This window comes from Manis javanica, chromosome 10 (genome assembly GCF_040802235.1).
Source record: "Manis javanica isolate MJ-LG chromosome 10, MJ_LKY, whole genome shotgun sequence".
In the NCBI taxonomy this organism is placed as follows: domain Eukaryota; kingdom Metazoa; phylum Chordata; class Mammalia; order Pholidota; family Manidae; genus Manis; species Manis javanica.
Genome location: NC_133165.1, coordinates 85,404,586 through 85,424,867, shown reverse-complemented (window position 1 = coordinate 85,424,867; position 20,282 = coordinate 85,404,586). Strand labels below are relative to the sequence as shown.

Here is a 20,282-nt window from a genome sequence, read left to right as displayed (position 1 = left end):
GGCCTGAGAAGAGCATGACTCAGAATGTCCATCTGCTACAGCTGGGGTCAGAGATGAATCCTGAGTACCAGAAAACCCAGTGGAGGTGATGGTGGGATCCTGCAGTCCATGCAAAGATCTCTTCCCCTCAGACTGAAAGATACTTTGGGACTGCACAGACCACACCAGACCTCTGATGCCCCAGGTTTCAGGTCATTGACCTGCACATATAGAAGAGATGTGGGCTGAGATGAGGATTCCCTTAGGAGAGACAAGCAGCCTAGTCCTGTATGAGTTTCATAAGTTTATTGGTGAGACGCAGAAGCAGGGAAGTGAGGCCTGAATGAGCACAAGCTCTCACATATTGAGGGCACAAATCCCTTTGGTGATAGGACACATCTACAGGGCTGCTCCCAGCTCTGTATACATTCAGGTGCCATGTAACATATAACCTATAGCCAGGTGTTTCACTGAGCTGATGTTGCTCTAATAGGAGACAATAGACATGCAGTCTCACGTACCCGTGGAGCACATGAGCAAACAGCTCCTAAGCCAGGGCATGGGAGGGGCTGCAGGAAGGGAAGATTGGGGTTACCCTGAGAGAAAACCTTCCTCTTCAAGGGGGCATGCAGGCCAGAGAAAGGGTTGCGTCTTCCTCCTTCACAATGCTTCAAGAAGAGGAAACTGAGTTAAGAGGTCTTGGTATGGAGCCAGAAGGATGGGCTAGAATCCTGAGTCTAGATGAAGAAAGACTAAAGCAGAGAAGTAAAGAGAGGAAATGACGGAGGCAAAGAAAAGCAAAAGGGAGATAATAATAAATGTGACAGAGGACTTTCTGGAGAAGGGAGTCCAGAGGAAACCAGGGCCAGGCGGATAGCTTCAGGAAATGGGCTGTCTCCCACCTTATCTTATGGTTTTCTTGGTGGGCAGAGCTGAGGTCTTCCCAAGGAGATCATTGAATTCACTGGCACTGCCCAGCCTGGTTCTGACCTCCCGCCAGGGGCTGCAGTTCCCACTGCCAGTGACACAGCCCCCAGACAGCATGCTGTAGCCCCCACCGACAGAGCCAGGCCAGTAGCCACAGACTCCAGCACCACTGAGCCCAAAGCTGGTCCCCACACCTGTGGTCCCGGCCGTGGAGCTGCTGAGGACCGCTGTGGGGGACGGAGGGTGGAATGATCAGAGTGTGTCCCAGGGCAGGGGAGACCCTACATCCCCGCCAACCTCCCAGCACCAACTAGCTTAAACACCTCCCTCTTAAGCAAACATCTCACACCAACCATGGTCTAATGACATATGCTCAGTTCCTGAACAGCTCAAGCCCTGAGGACAATAGCCAAATCGGGCACCTTCTCATTCTTTACACAAACGGGAATAGCGAGGGCTTCCCCTGAAGAACAGATGATGCCTGAGCCTCACGTGAGCTGACGAGTCTTGCATTTAACTTTAGAATACATTCTCAGTTTTTTCTCAAAGAATTTTCTGATTGCTTATCTGAGAGAGGTTTTGCTGGCCTGAGACCAGGCTGAACCCTGTGGGGCCAGCCTTCAAACCCGTTGTGCATGTATGGCTGTGCAGAGCTCATTACTCTCAGTAAGGAGGTGAACTCTTCCTGCTCACAGCTTCCATCATGCGGACAAGCTGAGGGTGGGGTGACAGAGAGGGTGGGCTGAGAGTTTCATCCCAGCCTGGGTGAGACTGCTGGAAAGGGGCCATTGTGAAATGTCAGCTGGCTCCACTGGGGAAGAGGCAGCAGGTCTCACAAGGGAGGCGATTATGACAATGGTGTGGCCCCAGGCAGGGCCCAGATGCTCCCATGGAGCACCTGGGAATAGGCACCAAGAACACTTACTCTGTGTTCATCGATGAACTAAAAATATTCCCTCAGAGGAATGACATACTCACAAATGCTCACAGAATTGGTGTATTCTCCAGACATTCTGACAGAGAGAAACACACAGGTTAATCTCCATCACATGGAAACCAAGTTACCCTCACACAGCCTGAAATCATCAGCCAGACTAACTCCGCCCCCATGAGCCCTCCAGCTGGCCAGGTGGCATTAACTGTACTGGTGTTAATCTCTAAGGACAACCCCCTCACCCTACTCTTCCCATTTCAGAGATGTGCGAATTCGCAACCTCGGAGGGGCCGGCAACCATCTCCCAGAAGCCCTCCTGCTGGGTTTCTCTTTAGTCCATTTTTTCATTCATGTGAGGCTGCTGCCTGAATAAACACATCTGTGGAAATATTAGCAGCAGGAGTTGCTACTAAGTAACTGTGTGGTTTTAGGACCCATAACCTCTTCTCTGGGTCTCAGTACTAAAATGGTGCTAGGTTAAAACGGTTTTCAAATGCCAGTGCTTTCTGTACCTCCCTCCTAATTGTTGCTATGACCCCTCTCTCTGGGAAACTGAGTCAGGAGATTGCAAAGGTTCTTCCAGCTGTAACATTCTAAGACCCCTCGCACCACTCACCGGCTCTCCTCGCCCTCCAGCAGCTTGCGGTAGGTGACAATCTCTATGTCCAGGGCCAGCTTTGTGTTCATGAGCTCCTGATACTCGTGCAGCATCCGGGCCAGCTCCTCCTTGGCCTGGTGCAGGGCGGCCTCCAGCTTGTCCAGTTTGGCCCGGGCGTCCTTCAGGGCACAGTCGCCCCGCTGCTTGGCATCAGCGATGGCCCTCTCCAGGTTGGAGCACTGAGGGCCAGGAGACAGCATTCCCCCCTTGAGTTCTCAGGCACCCCGAGCCTCCCTTCTCCCAGGCTGGACCCTCATCTGTCCTGCCCCACTTCTTACACAAGGACCCAGCCACACCCATGCTAATGGAGTCCTGTCAACCTGGAACTAGGAGATTCATTATTCTCATCCGTTGGCTTTCTGAAAAGACCCTTCCAATTATTCCAGAGTCAGACGGGAGCCGGTGTGGGGGATGAAAGCAGGGGCTCCACTGGAGGAAGAGGGTTCTGAGATGGAAGGCCGAGAGGAGAGGAGCCTCAGGGAACATGTCTGATAGGCACTCACCCATCCCTTGGGAGTGAGCCAGGAACCCCCACAGCCCTTCACCTGCTTCTTCACACTCTCGATCTCCGAGCGCAGCCTTTGGGTGAGCTGGGTCAGTTCTGAGATCTCGTTCTTGGTGTGTTTGAGGTCATCCCCATGCTGGCCAGCTGCCAGCTGCAGCTCCTGGAACTAGGGAGAGCGGGCAGAGGAGGAACCTTAACTCAGGACCTGGCTGAGTTCATCCTGGCAGATTATACCTTTGCCTTCAGAGTGTGGCAGAAGTGGGAAGGGGTCCCCAACTTCCCCAGGCCTACCAACAGCCTCCCACTCAACCAGCAGTTTACTGGATAGATATATTTGTTTGCTTTAAACACAGCTGATTTCACTGATGGTTAAATTTGGCAGTAAGGACTATTGAAAGTCCCATGAGCTCCACATTATGACTCTACTACACACTCCTATTATGACATTCCTCTACCCTTAGTCCATCAAAGTCAAGGTCAAATTCAAATACGTAGCATGGCATCAAGGTGCTTTGAGGTCTGGCATCTACCAGCCTCTGTAGCCTCCTTCCTCACAGCCCCTGCCAATGACCTACCTGGCTCTCCACCTGTGCTGAACAGATCCATGTTCCCTAAATGTCCATGTGCCCTCAAGTTTCTGACTCTGTGCACGAGTTTCTCCCTCCACCTGGAAAACCCTTTCTCATCATCCTCCCTTTTTTCCTAACTAACTACAAGTCAGCCATGGCTGAGTCACTTCCTCCAAAAGGTTTCCCTGAAGCCCTTGCTGGGTATTCTTCTAGTTCTACAGCCCCTAGCACACCAGGCCATAGGTCTTACCACACTGTACTATGATCGCACATTTCTATGTCTTTCCCATCAGACCCAGCATGACTGGATAGCAGGGACCTCCTCATTTATTTCTGAATTCCCAGTACATAGCACAGTGCCTGGTTGCTACTCAAAAGAGGTCTGATGATGAATGGATGAATGAATGTAGATTCGGTTGTTTGTCAACAGCACTAGACATGAATTCAAGGTCATATACTAGTTTGGGATTATTCCTGCCTTTGATGTCATCCATTAACTAGTCAACAGAGAGTACTCCATTTCTACCTCAGATTTGGGCTGAAGAAGAATACAAGAAAGTGTGACACTCTGAACCCTGTGGCTGTGTGCTGCCTGTGTCTCTCTGGGTACTTGGCTTCACTGGTTGTCTCTTATCTGGCCCAGCAGAGCCCTAGATTCAGGATTCCTCTTAAAGATGCCAGGTCCCCTGGGAGGCAAGGGGGTCTTATCCCTATGCTCCTGTTCTATCTTTGGTGCTAACTATTGGGACAGTAAACACAGGGCAGAACAGGTGGCCTTCTCCTGCTTCTCTGCAAGGCCCTCCCCACACACTGACCAGGACAGAGACACTGGCTCCCCCGGTTCTGACACCAAGCAGTCTCCTTCTGAAGCAAACAGATAAACAACCTTTGCTGTTCAGCTCTCAGCCCCCCTAACTGCTTATCATAAATGCTTCTTAAGCAGAGTCACCACTTGATTTTCTGAACACCATGGAATTGGCAGTCAGTCATCTAGATTCAGATCCAGCTCTATAACTTACCAGCTAAATAACCTCGGTAAGTTACTTAAACTCCCTGAGACCTGACTTCATCTTTAAAAGGGAATAATAATAAGTTCTCATAATTCTGCTGCTAGGATTTTACCAATAAATTCTGTTCAGTAAGTGCTTACCCGTAACTGGAGAAGTGCAGGGTGGGTAACCTCAAACAGCAACAATCCAAAAATCATGTCTGTGCAGACCTACCTAATTCTTCTGGAAGGAGTCTGGATAAGCACTGGCCAGTCACAATCCAGACTGATTAGGCCAAATGGCCATCTCTGACCATGGCTTGCAAATTATGTGGAGGGATTAAGTAAGGGCTGAAGACTTGAGTTTGAACCTTTATCCACAAGCCCTGGCTGTGCTGTCTCCTATGCCTTGAGCCCTTCCTTCCTCCCACCCCTGCATGTGAAATCCATCTATCCCTAGGGTAGCAAGAAGGCAGTGGGAGGGACAGATAAGGTCTCAAGAGTGCAAATTTACCTTGAGAAGGAGCCTGAAAACTAGGAAGTTGCCATCTTGATTAGAGAAACCAAATTATCTGAAGACTCATTTCCCCACCCACAAACCATTAAAGGAGTTAAGATCTAAGGGACTCAACTCCCCCTTTATCCTTGGAGTTGAACTTAAATGAAAAGGCAAGAGTTACCTGATTTCAGATTATACTCAAGAGACCACTTAAGTTATTGTAATTAATGAGAGAGTTGAGATGCTAACCACCCACATCAAAACTCTGCCTCCAGGAAGTTAGTCCTGACCAGCCCCACGTGGCCCTTGTTCCCTAACTTCTGTCTCCCCAGTATTCACGACTCTGTGCCACATACATGTGCACTCAAGAGTGTGAATCCTCCAATGGCTGCCTCTAAGAGGATCAGTCTAAGAGCTTTGTCTTCTCCTTTGGGCTTCCTGCAGGGTCTGGGACAGTGTTGTGCTCCCAGGAAGGGTGTGAGTTGCAGTGCATCATGGAGCTGGACAGGCAGCCCCAGAACACATGACTCTGGGAAGGTCTGCAGCCCCACCTTGGTCTGGCACAGGGCCTCGGCCTCAGCCTTGCTCCTCTGGGCGATCTCCTCGTACTGGGCACAGACCTCGGCGATGATGCTGTCCAGGTCCAGGTTGCGGTTGTTGTCCATGGACAGGATGACAGATGTGTCACTGATGTGGGACTGGATCTGAGAAATCTCCTGCAAGAAAGCAAAGAAGCATGCAATAGGTTTTGTGAGCAAAGCAAGGTGCCCAGGTGATGGCCCTGTCCCAGCAGGAGGCCCCCAAGCCCTCCCCAGCAGAATTAAGCTGTGTTCCCCAAAGCTTGTAAGAATGGAGCTCACTGGCCCGGAGGCTTTAATACCACATCTGAAAACTGCTGAGTGAGTTTGAAGCAGCCCCAGAGGAAAACCAGGCACAGGTCAGGAGTAGAGAAGGTAGAGGGAAAACAGGCTGGCCACCATGAAGGAGACACTAAGGACCCAGGAGCCACCAATGCTTGGCCAACAGGCGGAGGCTTGAAGCCAGATGGTCACAGAGGCCGTAGAAAGGGCATGAGGACTCCCCACCTCCATCCCTAGGGATTCCTGCCCACTACCTGAGGAAACATCCTAAGTAGATAGAAGATAGACAGAAATAAAAATATGCTCGGCTCAAGGTCTATGGAAGTCCCTTGAGGACCCATGGCTTCCTGAAGGAGGTCAGAGCAGGCCATCTCAGGCCAGGCTGGGACTGATGGCACACATCACTTGGGATACCAGGATAGATGTCACTCTCAACTTTGATCTACAAAGCTCCCAGTATCCAAATGCTGGAGATACTCTAAAAGCTACTAAGGAGTAAGTAATGGCTCCTTCACATCTGTCCTTCCAGAAGACAGAGCTGGGGGTGGGGCAAGGGGAGCCTTACCTCCAGATACAGGCCCTTGAAGAACTTCATTTCTTCATCCAGGGCATCCACTTTGGTGTGAAGCTCTACCTTGCTCATGTAAGCCGTGTCCACATCCTAAAGGAATCCAGAGGTCCCCTAATATTGCCCTTCCTCGAGCCCAGATAGGGCTTTTGCAGGAACAGTCACAGCAGCGCCCAACACTGAGGTTAGCTGCCCCAGGGAATGGAGTCAAGACCCGGAGGGCAGGGACGTGACCATCCAGGACTCACTACAGGACCTTAACAAGTTCCTCATGTCTCTGGAACTCCTTCTGCCCCATCCAAAAGTGGAAGCTTGTTACAGCCTCTATTTCTCAGAGAGAAGGTACAGGCAGGAGTGCAATCCCCCACATGGTCACTCGTTCAGCAGTCAGAGCTGATGGCAGCCATGGCGATTTGCAGAGACAGGCAGAGTTGGAACGTGCTTGCAGTTCCTCCCAAAGCATGTCTTGTTCCCCAAGCCAAAGTGGACATTACCTGGCAATTGTTCACATCTGGGCCCCCACCTGTTTACTCAAAATATAGGGACCTGACAGTGATATGTTTTAGAGAAACATCAGGGCATCCCAAGATGTCCCAAGAAGCAAATCTCTCCATCCTCTTCTGGCCCTCTGACTCCAGGCCCTTCTGCAGGGAGCACCAGCCCCCATCCTCCCTGTTACCTCACCCTGCCCTCTGTGCTCCACTCCCTGAGTGACCAAGGGCAGTGCACACCCCCTTACCTTCTTAAGCACCACAAATTCATTCTCAGCAGTTGTTGGGAGCCACACAAAGACAACAAGATGGCCACAGTTCATGAGGTTCCTGCTTCACTTCTTGGAGATTAGCTACGAGCCCGCGCGCGCCAACAAGAAAGCCCGCGCGCGCCAAGAGATACTCTTCTCCCCCTCCTTCCCCATTATCATATACCAATCAGAATGTAACTCGCTGCGCCACCCCTGCTATGCAGCCAATCCCCTGCCTACAAGTATCCTATGGCCCACTCTGCCCCTGAACACTGGTGTATATCTACCCCCGTCTTACAATAAAATTTGAAGGCTTGATCAGAATACTGTCTTGCCTTCGCTCTTCTCTCGCCCCCATTTTCTTTCAGGTCGGATCCCCCTCGTCCCCACAAATAACTAAGTCCCGCTGGACGGGACAAGTGGCGCCCAACGTGGGGCCAGAGGCGCGGATCCTTCGCAGGCGGACCCCCGAGTAAGATATCGTCTGGCCAGACCCCTTCTTGATGAAACAATAGGAGACGCCTTTCGCCGCTCACGGAGGTCGTCGTCCCTGGTGAGTACCGGCCGCCTTATAAGAAAATGGGAACTAGATTAAGTAAAGAAGCGGTCTTCATAAGAGACCTAAAAAGTTCGCTTAGGGAGAGAGGAGTTCGAGTTAAAAAGAAAGACTTGGTAAAGTTTTTTATTTTTGTTGATGAAGTCTGTCCGTGGTTTATTGTTAATGGCCCCGAAATTCATCCTAAAAAATGGCAGAAAGTAGGTAGAGATTTAAATGATTATCTTATCAAAAACGGCCCTGACTCTGTTCCTGTTTCAGTATTTTCCTATTGGAGTCTTATCAGAGATATTGTTGAAAATACTGACCCTGATAAACGTCAACTCTTGTCAGTGGCAGAATATTGCCTCCGCCCCCTATCTCGGGCGGCCTCAAAATCGTCTCTTTCGAGTGATCCCCCTGCTCCAAAATCAGCTAAATCCCCCTCCCCTAGCCTAACACCATCTTTGCTCGGTGCCCTCCATGATACCCCTCCCAAATGTTGCATTTATCCGCCTCTCCCTCGAGATTCGGACTTTGTCGATACACAAAAGGTTTTTCCGGTCGTGACTAAGAGCCAAAATAGCGAACCTTTAGATCCGGGAGACGCGGCCGAACTAGAAGACGAGGCGGCCAGGTATCACAACCCAGATTGGCCCCTTGCCGCCCCGTCGCTTAACCCCCCTTCTTACACTCCCCCTATTCGGCCTCCCAATGTTTGCGCCTCGGCCTTTTTGCCCCCGTCGGCCCCTCCGCTACCCCCTCCGGCTCCCGGTCCTGTTAGCCCCCCTACCAGCACTGAAGACCTAATAGCACAGATAGTAGAACAAAGAATAACTTGCCATCTCCAAAAATTGGTTGTCTCCCAACCAGTTCGTCCCTCATTACCTTCGCAAAGGAGCCTCTCTAAGAAACCGCTTACAGCCACAAAACCTAAAAAACTGCTCTTTCCTGTTCTTACCCGGGCCTCCGCCCGCTCTGGCCCCACCTCCACAACACGTAGTCCGGAAGAGGGCGATCTTGAAAGCGATGGTGAAGACGCCCCTGCTGCTCAGGAATTAGAAAGTGAGGAGGAAGAGCAGGCTGAGCCAGAGCCGGCCGAGCCTGCCGATGGCCCTAGAGAATTTCACAAAATCCATTTCAAAAGCTTAAAAGAGCTGAACGCGGCCGTTAAAGCTTATGGCCCCAATGCCCCTTTTACCCTTTCTGTTCTTGATTCGCTGTCTCGAGGAGGACATTTACTCCCAGGTGAATGGCTGCGTATAGTCCAGGCTGTGCTTACCCGTGGTCAGTTTCTAACTTGGAAGGCAGATTTTGCTGACCGCTGTCAGACCATCGCTGCTGCCAATGTAAAAGACCCTCATTCCCCAACAGCGTCCTGGACGTTTGATAAGCTTACGGGACAGGGCAGATATATCTCTGAAACCAGGCAGCAGCGCCTTCCCCTTGGTCTTTTATCTCAAGTGAAAGATGCCGCTTTGGGCGCTTGGATATCACTCCCTGCTTCCGGGACTGCTAACACTCCTCTAACTAAGATCACTCAAAGCTCGCAAGAAGACTATAGCGAATTTGTTAGCAGACTGTTAGAGGCCGCCGAAAGGACCCTTGGTTCCGCGGCTGCCAATGATAAGATTGTAAAACAGCTAGCCTATGAAAACGCCAATTCGGCATGTCGAGCCGTCCTCCGCGGTAAGACTCGAGACAAAACTCTTGATGAAATGCTGAGAATGTGTAGAGATGTCGATCCTTTTACATCCAAAGTCCAAGCCCTTTTAGCTGTGGGTGCCGCTGTTCAGACTCCCCCGGCTTCTTATCCTCCTTCCTTCCCCAGGGGCGCACCGCCTATGCGTAACTGCTTTAAATGTGGACAGCCAGGCCATTTCGCTCGCCAATGCTCTACCACAGCTCCTCCTCCTAGAGTCGGGTCAGTCCCCGGTATTTGCCCTCGCTGCCATAAGGGGCGGCACTGGGCCAAAGAGTGCCGTAACAATCCAACAAATCCCTTTTACAGTACCACAAATCCTTTCACCCCCCCTTTTCAGGGAAACGGGCTGAGGGGCCAGCCCCGGGCCCCCCAGCCAATTCCATTTCAGCCGGCCTCGGGGAACAGCCTAGCTGTAGCACTCCCGCCCTCTATCGGGCCACACCCGGGAGTGCAGGACTTGACCTCTGTGCCTCCTCCTCAACAATATTAACGCCTGAAGAGGGAGTTACAATTATTTCCACAGGAATTTATGGCCCACCTCCCAAAGATACTTATTTTCTAATTTTAGGGCGAGCTTCCACCACAATAAACGGCCTTATTGTCCACCCTTCCTTAGTTGACAATGACTATACTGGAGAAATAAAAATTCTTGCTAGTGCTCCCCGGTGCCCTGTCAGCATTATGAAAGGTCAGCGCCTTGCGCAGGCACTCCCCCTCCCTTTAAGTACATCTCACCCTGCTATTCATAAGAAGCGAGGCTCCTCTACCCCAGGTTCTTCAGACTTATATTGGATCCAAGCCATTACTAAAGAACGCCCCACTCTTAAGCTTAAGATCCAAGGAAAAGTATTTGAAGGAATTTTAGATTCGGGGGCCGACTCTACGGTCATATCTCAGGCTTCATGGCCCTCCAGCTGGCCCTTACACGCTTCCTTGACCCATCTACAAGGAATTGGACAGTCAAGAAACACCTTACAGAGCTCACAGTTACTAAACTGGGAAGACGAAGAAGGAAATACCGGATTCATTCAACCCTTCGTAGTTCCTGGGTTGCCAGTAAATCTTTGGGGAAGAGATATCCTTTCTCAAATGAAAGTCATCATGTGTAGCCCTAATGAAGTTGTAACACAGCAGATGCTTTCACAGGGTTACCTCCCTGGTCAGGGGTTGGGCAAACTAAAACAGGGAGATCCCAACCCGATACTGGCCACGCCTAAGATAGACCGCTCAGGTTTAGGGTTTGAAAAACATTTTTCGTAAGGGCCGTTGCTCCTCCTGCACTCCAGGCAGACAAGATTACTTGGAAAAGTGATGTTCCTGTCTGGATCGATCAATGGCCCCTTACCACTACAAAATTAAATGCAGCCATAGAGTTAGTGCAGGAACAGCTGGCTGCTGGACATATTGAACCTTCTACATCCCCTTGGAACACCCCAATCTTTGTAATCCAAAAGAAATCAGGCAAGTGGAGGCTCCTACAAGACCTCAGGGCGGTTAATAAGACCATGGTCCCTATGGGCGCATTACAACCGGGAATTCCCTCTCCAATAGCCATTCCTAAAGGGTATGTCAAATTAGTAATTGATCTAAAAGACTGCTTTTTCTCCATACCTTTGCATCCTGATGATTGCAAACGTTTTGCCTTTAGTATACCCATTACCAATTGTGTAGGGCCTTCTCCCCGGTTTCAGTGGAGAGTTCTCCCACAAGGAATGGCCAACAGCCCCACTCTCTGCCAAAAGTTTGTAGCCCAGACTATAGACCCCTTTAGGTTGCTCTTCCCCACTTTGTATATTATCCATTATATGGACGATATTCTTCTTGCCGGTCCTGACCAGCAACAGCTCTATGCGGCCAGTCAACAGCTAGTCACTGCCCTCCGAGATCGAGGACTACAAATTTCCCCAGAAAAGGTCCAGGTCCACCCCCCCCAACTATTTTTAGGCTTTGAATTATTTTCTAATAAAATCCTCACTCAAAAAATTCAGTTAAAGAGAAGCTCCTTAAACACTCTTAATGATTTTCAGCGTCTGCTAGGAGACATCAACTGGCTCAGGCCTTATTTAAAGCTGACCACCGGAGAGTTAAAGCCTTTGTTTGATGTCCTACGTGGAGACCCTGATCCTTCCTCCCCCCGCTCGCTTTCATCAGAAGCACAAAGGGCATTAACCATTGTAGAGCGGGCTATTTCTGAACAGACCATTAGCTACTTCTCTCCACATCTAAGTTTGTGGCTGCTCATTTTCCCTACCCCCTTCTCCCCTACAGGAGTCCTTTGGCAGAACCATCCACTATTTTGGGTTCATTTGCCAGCCTCCCCCCCTAGAGTCTTAGCTACCTATCCTCAATTAGTTGCTGCCCTCTTACGTTTAGGCCGAGAGGCAGCTCTCAAGTTGTTTGGGAGAGACCCTGAAGTTATAACCCTCCCATACAATACATCTCAATTACAATGGCTTATTCAACATGATGATGATTGGGCAATTAGCTGCACCTCCTTCCAGGGGACAATAGACAATCATTACCCTGCAGACAGATTAGTCCAGTTCCTTCAAAAGACCCCGGTTGTCTTTCCCAAAAGGACTAAAACCACGCCAATTGCTGGGGCTGTAATGGTGTTCTCTGATGGGTCCTCCTCCGGTATAGCCGCTTTCAGTATTAATGGGCAAGTTACTCGAATACAGACAGACCTCTCTTCTGCACAACTTGTTGAACTAACTGCAATAATCAAGGTTTTTGAGCTTTTAATAGATGCCCCCTTTAACCTTTACACTGATAGTGCCTATGTAGCAACCTCTGTTCCCCTATTAGAGACAGTGCCTTACATACGTCCCTCTACAAATGCTTCCCCCCTATTCGCAAAATTGCAAAAATTAATTTTAAGCCGCGATGCCCCTTTTTTCATCGGGCACATACGCGCTCACACTGGCCTTCCAGGGCCGCTTGCCAAAGGCAATGACAGGGTTGATCTGGCGACTCAATTAGTAGCCTCTGTCACGCCAGACTCACCCTTGGCTGCAGCCCAACGGGCTCATGAACTACATCATCTCAATGCTCACACTCTTAGACTCAAATTTTCAATCACCCGAGAACAGGCCCGCCAAATAGTTCGACAATGTCAAGGATGTCTAACTCTCCTCCCAGAGCCTCATAACGGAATCAACCCCCGGGGGTTAGTTCCAGGAGAGATATGGCAAATGGATGTCACTCATTACCCTCCCTTTGGTAAATTAAAATATATCCATGTGTCTATTGACACATGTAGTGGTTTCCTATGTGCATCCTTGCAAACGGGAGAGGCAACTAAAAATGTTATTACCCATGTTCTCTCATGCCTGGCATATCTACCACAACCTAAAATCTTAAAAACTGACAATGGGCCTGGATACGCCAGCTCTAGCTTTAAACAGTTCTGTGCGCAGTTAGATATTAAGCACGTAACAGGAATTCCCTATAATCCCCAAGGCCAAGGCATTGTTGAAAGAGCCCACTTAACCCTTAAAAACATGTTATTCAAACTTCAGTCGGGGGGAGAAGTACTCTATCCGAGAACAGGTAATGCAAAGACACTCCTAAATCATGCACTGTTTGTTCTCAATTTCCTTACTTATGACTCCGCGGGTAAAACCGCTGCTGATCGCCTTTGGCATCCCTCCACGGCAGATAATTATGCACAAGCTATGTGGAGAGATCCGATGACCAATACATGGCACGGGCCTGACCCTGTGCTCATATGGGGGAAAGGACATGCTTGTATATATGATGCTAAGGCACAAAATGCCCGATGGCTCCCAGATAGGCTCATTAAACTCCTAGACACAAATAGAGGCAGAAACAATAATAATTCCAGTCCAGGGCATATTAACCCCTGAGAAGCCTTCCCTTTCTGTTTATTTTCAGGAGGCAAAAATGAAGATATGTACACTATTGACCCTCGTCATGACCTTTCGCCCCGTTTGGACCCATCAGATTTCCAATTTCACCTGGACAGTCACCAATGAAGCAGGAGACGTCGTTTTCAGTTCTTCCACCTTAGCAAGTACCCCCCCATGGCCTGTTCTTGCCCCTGATCTCTGTGACTTGGCCGCTGGAGCTTCTGCGGCCTGGGGGACCCCAGACATTTACTTTCCTTTTTCCACCTCCCCTGAGACCTACCCTGAGGGACAATCTACCACCTCTCCTGGGTGTAACAACACCCCTAGGAGAACCTACCTCAGAGAAACAGAATTTTATGTCTGCCCGGGAGCTCATAGAGATCGAGCCCTTAACTATAAATGTGGATATAGAGACTCCTATTTCTGTGACTCCTGGGGGTGTGAGACTACGGGAGATGCTAGTTGGAAGCCTAGCTCCACCTGGGATTATATAACTGTAAGTAGGGCTTGGAATCCCAAGCCTAACTCAACTGTTACCCCAGAATGTCAAAGCACCCAATCTACAAGGGGGCGATGTACACCGCTCTCCATTACCTTTACTGACAAGGGAAAAAGGGCCCCTATTGATGGATGGCTCAGGGGACATGAATGGGGGCTAAGGCTTTATGTTTCAGGAAAGGACCCTGGGCTCACTTTTAAAATCAAATTAATTCGATCCATTCCAAACGCCAACAAGCACGTTGTCCTTGGCCCTATTGCCCCTAAGGCAAGAGACCCAAGACCTTCTAACCCTTCTCCCCTGTCTACTAGTACTGTTTTCCAGGCCTTGCTCCCCCCGGTTTTACCCTCCACAGGCGAAATCCTTAAAGGCCTGGCTAATGTGACTGCAAAATCCCTTAACTCCACTGGATATAGCGAGTGCTGGTTATGTTTCTCCCCCGTTCCCCCGTTTTACGAAGGGATAGCAGTCTTAGTAAACACCTCAGCAGACCTCATACTTACCAATGACTCCAGCAAGACTCGCTGGTCAGACCCCTCCCGTTTTTCAGAAACCTCTCCGGGTCTCACATTGACGCAGCTTTCGGGAATAGGCCTCTGTATACATAGCCCCCTCTTGCGTCTACCCCCTCAGCTAGTACCCATTTGTAACAGCTCCTTCTCACCCCCGCTGTCCTATGAATTCCTTGTCGCGCCCAACGGTACTTATTTTGCTTGCTCCTTTGGCATAACGCCCTCCGTTAACCCGCGCTTATTAATATCTAACAATGAATATTGTGTTTTAGTCATGCTCATGCCCAAGATTTCCATACATCCCACCGAAGACCTCCTTCCATATTACTCGGGCTCTACTCGCACTAAGCGTGAGCCAGTAACCGCCATTACCTTATCTGTATTATTAGGATTAGGAGCAGCTGGGGCTGGAACAGGCATTGCCTCCATAATTACTTCTAAACAACAATATTATGCTCTTAGTCAGGCTATTGATAAAGACATACAAAATCTGCAAGAGGGTTTAGACAGCCTGAAAGAATCTGTTGTCTCTCTCTCTGAGGTAGTGCTCCAAAATCGCCGAGGGTTAGACCTCCTTTTCCTGAAAGAAGGAGGTCTCTGCGCTGCTCTTAAAGAAGAATGTTGCTTCTATAAAGACAAAACAGGGTTAGTGCAGGATAGCATTGATAAAGTTAAGAAAAACCTAGAAGCCAGGCAAAAACAAAGAGAAAAGGATGAGGCCTGGTATAAAAACTGGACCTCTGCCACCCCTTGGTTAACTACTCTGATCCCCACCATCCTTGGACCCTTGGCAGGATTCTTCCTTTTAGTGTCTCTTGGCCCTTGGGCCTTAAGAAAACTGACAGTTTTTATTCGAGAGCAAGTTGACCAGCTCGTCAAGCCAGCGGTTGCTGTTCATTATCACAGACTTACAGCCTGCGATGAAGAGTCTTACACCGAGCCAACCAATGCTCCCGGTCTCCGGTTTTCAACTTTACAGGCGCCTCAACCATGGTACCATCGATTCTGGCACCGTACTTAATGTGGCCTATATGCTGGTCAGCCAGAGCCAGACATACCCCTAACTATGAGGGTATGGGCATCGAGATGAGTGCGAGACAAAGTACCGCAAGGGAGGGTTCTTCCTAGAACCTCTCTGGTCCTCCCTGAGAATACGCCTGGCTTGCATAGAGGTTGGTATCCATATGTACATAAAGCCTTGATATATTAAGGTCAATTTGGCTTTCAGCTCTGCCTCTCCTCCTTAAAAGATACCGAGAGCATTTGCAGGATGTTACCCTGCTGGAGGAGCCAGGCCTCTATTCCCTCACTCGATTAAGGCCCACCTTTCTAAAATAAATAGAAAGAGAGGAGATGTTGGGAGCCACACAAAGACAACAAGATGGCCACAGTTCATGAGGTTCCTGCTTCACTTCTTGGAGATTAGCTACGAGCCCGCGCGCGCCAACAAGAAAGCCCGCGCGCGCCAAGAGATACTCTTCTCCCCCTCCTTCCCCATTATCATATACCAATCAGAATGTAACTCGCTGCGCCACCCCTGCTATGCAGCCAATCCCCTGCCTACAAGTATCCTATGGCCCACTCTGCCCCTGAACACTGGTGTATATCTACCCCCGTCTTACAATAAAATTTGAAGGCTTGATCAGAATACTGTCTTGCCTTCGCTCTTCTCTCGCCCCCATTTTCTTTCAGGTCGGATCCCCCTCGTCCCCACAAATAACTAAGTCCCGCTGGACGGGACAAGCAGTTGTGTGCTTGTTTATTTCCTCCTCATACCTGCAGGAAAGGCATGAGGTGTGAGTGTGTATGTGTGGGGGTGTTCTCATCATGAAAGCAGAAGAGAGATGCCATACTTAGCACCTTTTAACAGGTATTATTCTACATCTTTGCAAATCTGTCCAACTCATTAGGAACATTTGGCCAGCGCTGTGGGCAGGGTTATAAGTAAGCCCCTCCAGGGCCCTGAGACTAGATGGTTTGGAGTCTGGATTCCCTCTGATGCCTGGGAGATGAGCAGGTTCTTCCTCCTCCACTCAGAGTTCAAATCACAGGAATATGCTGCTGCCCCTTCTGGCCATAACTTTGGTGTCACCCAGTTGCCTGATATGCCAACTAATAACTCCATCCTATCCTGAACTTGAGTCCCAAGGAAGACAGACTGTCCCCTGGGATAGGAAGAAGGGGAATGGCCCAAATATCCAGGGAAAGGAAGGATTAGAGGGAAATAAAGGAGGCCCAACAGAAATTCCAACTCCCTGCCCTGCTAGGAGGGTTTCCTAGAAATCTGAGGACACAGTGAGGGAGCTCAGGAACCAAGAGGCTATGGGGTACAATACTCAGGCTCTCTCAAGCGGGGAGCAGTGGAGAGCATGCCGAAGAGGGGGCCACCTGCTAGGGACAGCCCTGCTGCTGCCTGAGAGGCTGGCTGCCCACTGTCCAGACCACCCGGCCTCCCAGAGAAGACCCTCATCTTGCCTGGGCACAGGCCTGGGTCTTGCCTGGGTCACACTCAGCTCAGTGCCCTTAAGCCCACAGGTAAATGTCCCCATGCCTGCTGGGAAAGCCCAGCCCTGGGGGCCGTGTCAGCCTGGGCACAGGGTCCTCACTCACCGCTTCTTGTAGTCCTCCACCACATCCCACACACTCCTCAGCTCTGAGTCCAGCCTCACCTGTCCCCAGACAGCATTTCCAGCTGCTTCCGCAGGTTGCCTATGTAGCCCTCAAGAATGGGCTCCAGATTCTTCCTGCAGTTGTTCAGGTCCAGCTGCTGCAGCAGCTCCCACTTGGTCTCCAGCACCTAGTTCTGCTGCTCCAGGAAACACACCTGGAGCCCCAATCAATAGGCACTCAATCAATGGGGAAAGGCTGTAGGGTTTCCTTTCCTGGAGACTGGCTGTGTTGCTACATAGCTGAAAGGTAAGCCTCACCCTTAGACATATCACTCATGTCCCTCCTCTCCCCAGTGTCTGACTGAGGCTGTCTTTAGGGGACAGCCCCTAAGATCAGACCAGGACTTATCATCTTTATTTCCCTCTAATCAAGGTCTGCTCCCTACACCTGTCTAAGCCTGCCTAGACCAGGGTGCCCAGCCAGCCTGGGCCCCTTTTCTGGGCAAATCCTCCAACACGTAAGCTGGCCTGTACCACCTCCACACTCTTGGGCACCTCTGCTCAGGGCCTGCTGGCTTGGCCTGGGCTCTGCCCACTCCCTGTGTTCTCAGGCCCTGCCTCTCCCAGCCAGCCAGAGGCAAGCACTCAGATGGCAGGGGTCTCAGGTTCCCCTATGTGGCCCTCATGTCTGGCCCTCTGTGATCTCAGAGCATTTCCCTGGGGAGAGAACCACCATTCTCAAGTTGCAGCCTACAAATATCATACCATTTCCTCGCTTAAAACCCTGGCGTTTCCACATTCTCTACAGGCCAAGTCCAAATTCCTTACTGTGTGCTTCCACCATTCACCCAATACCCATGCAAACGCATGTCTCCCTACTCTCCAGACCTCCAGACAAGTCCTATCATGCCACAGGGGACTGCCCCCATCCCTAGGCTGCCTTTCCCCTCCTCTGCCTGACAAACTCCTACTCGTGCTTTACCACCCTACCTCACTATCACCCCTGGTGAGCTTCCCCTGCTCCCTTAGGACTCCCAGGAGGTCTCCACTTCCCAAGATCCCCTTGCCCCTTCATCCCTCCATGGTTCTCAAACTCAAATGTGCATCAGCATCATGCAGGGGCTTCTTAAAACACAGGTTGCTGGCTCCCACTCCCAGAGTTTGAGCTTCAGGAGACATGAGGTGGGGCCTTGGGATTGTGCATTTTTAATAGGTGCCCAGGTGATGCCATTGCCGCAAGTTTGAGGACCACTCTTGAGAAGCACTGCTCTAGTGTACTGCTGGGCCCCAGCTGCCTCGCCTTATAGGCTGTACTAGGCTGTGAGTTTCTCATCTGCGCTGGTCTGAGTCCTGTGAGAGGAGGGGCTGGGTCTCATAGCTTTCTAATACCCTAGGCTGCCATGGACCTCTCCTCTGTCTGGTTTCTAAGCTTCACATGCCATTACTCTCCTGCTTCTTAACTCTAAGACCAGGTCCCCTGCCTCCTGGAAACCTTCTCAGACTGAGCTCCCACCCTTCTGACCACCCCCCAAACCTCAGCACCTATGTCCAGGGTTTGTCCACTTCCTCCCTGCTCTGTCCTCCACTGTGTCTGCATCCTGGGAAGGTGTCCTGCCTTCCTCTGCCTCAGATAGGGAGCCTTCCAAGGGCAGGGAAGGTGGAGGGAAGGGGCTCCCTGCTTGACTTTCTCCAGAAGGTCCCACCTTGTCGATGAAGGAGACAAACTTATTGTTCAGAACCTTGATCTGCTCCCTCTCCTGGGCTCGCACTTTCTGAATCTTGGGGTCCAGCTCCACGTTGAGGGGGGTCAGGAGGCTCTTGTTGACGGTGACCTGGTGGATGCCCCCTGGCAGGCACACAATTGGACACACAGGACCCAGGGCCACACTGCCGAACATGCTTCCAGCAAAGCCACTGGCCCGGCCCCAACCAAATTCATAGCCCCCTGCCCATCCACTGCCACAGGCCACATTGAGGGAGCTGCTCCGGGTGCCCCCCAGGCTATACAGGCTCTGACTTCCAAAGCGCCCACTGAGCCCTTTGCCCGCTGCCCGGTAGGAGGACGAGCTAAACCCCGAGAGGACTGCTGAGCAGCCACTGAAGCCCCCCTTGGCGGCAGCCCCCGACTTGCAGGTGAATTGGCGGCTCATGCTGGTGAGGCCAGAGAGCTGGAATAAGATGCTATCCCTTAGCTGAGATGTGATTCACTAGCCTGTTATCTCAGGCTCCCCCTTTATAGAACTCAGGAGGGAGCCACTGCCCTAAATTGTGGGTTTAGTTGGCCTGGGAGCAAGAAATCATTTTCTCCCAAGAAAATCAGAGACACTGGGTAAATAACCTGAAAACCCCCAAAGTGCTGGGCTTGTGAGCCTTGCTCATATAATTTGAGCCTAATCTAATTCGCATGGGGTGACTAGCCTGGCCAAGTTATCCTCGAAAGATCTTGGCTGGCAGGTTTGTTACAGCTCAACTGCCCTTCCCCAAGGAGCAGGGAGGCTGGATTGCGGGGGTGCAGAAGGAGACCTTTAACTGGCAGCGTCATCTGTGGGAGATCTCAGACTGTACTAGCTAGCATCAGATGTGCCGCTCCGCTGCTTTTATGTGGTTAGGAAGAGACACTGCAGCCTGACTTCCCAGGGCTCCTGGAAGCTGTTCCCCTGGCTGGCCAGGATCATGGGAGATGAGCCCACTAGGAATCCAGGCCCAACCCCTTGGTTGCCAACCCCCACTGTGTTCTCCCAGGTCCTCTGCTTATCTGCACGGCCAGGCTGCCCTGCACACTTTAACTTCTTTGTTCCTGCCTTCTCCCCGCACCACCCCCCTTGACCTTGAAATAATAGTATTGCCACCACTCATGATGGCTGACACTGATACTGTGCTTTACTGTATTAAAAGAGCTGATCACATGTTCGAGTTCATTTACTCTTCTTAGTCAGCCTGGGGAGGAGATATGATGAGCCACATTGCACAAATGAGAAAAACAAGGCTCAAATAGTTGAGGATGGCAAATATTTCATGATCCCTTTCTTCATAGGAATCTCAGGGGTTTCGATACCCAACAAAACACAGGCCCAGCCTTGAGGATTCCCTGGGCTGTTCTTCTGACCCCCCATTCAGAGCTTTGCAGGCCATATTTATCTGTCTGTTTATCCAGCCCCTGGGCTATTCATTCATCCATCCATTCATTCACTAAACAGCATTCTATTGAGGGCTGTGTCCTGGGCACTGTGCTAGACTCTGGGGTCATAAATTAATAAGACAGAAGCTCAACTCTCAATTCTAGAGGGTAGGGCAGACACTTGATTTCATGAGACCCTTGAC

General features: G+C 50.6%; 1 protein-coding gene and 1 long non-coding RNA gene across 2 annotated transcripts; one reads left to right on the top strand and one right to left on the bottom strand.

Moving 5' to 3' along the window:
• Positions 1-292: 292 nt before the first annotated feature.
• Positions 293-19,111, bottom strand: LOC140843604 (keratin, type II cytoskeletal 73-like). Its single transcript, XM_073213491.1, is given in 11 exon segments — positions 293-1,133; positions 1,885-1,919; positions 2,457-2,677; positions 3,044-3,169; positions 5,611-5,775; positions 6,485-6,580; positions 7,227-7,250; positions 16,089-16,128; positions 16,963-17,020; positions 17,023-17,176; positions 18,665-19,111. Coding segments are annotated over 11 exon segments (1,617 nt in total). The 3' UTR covers positions 293-882.
• On the top strand, positions 7,260-16,000 carry LOC140843605 (uncharacterized). Its single transcript, XR_012121484.1, has 2 exons — positions 7,260-15,524; positions 15,603-16,000. It is a non-coding gene; the product is annotated as an uncharacterized lncRNA (long non-coding RNA).
• Positions 19,112-20,282: the final 1,171 nt, after the last annotated feature.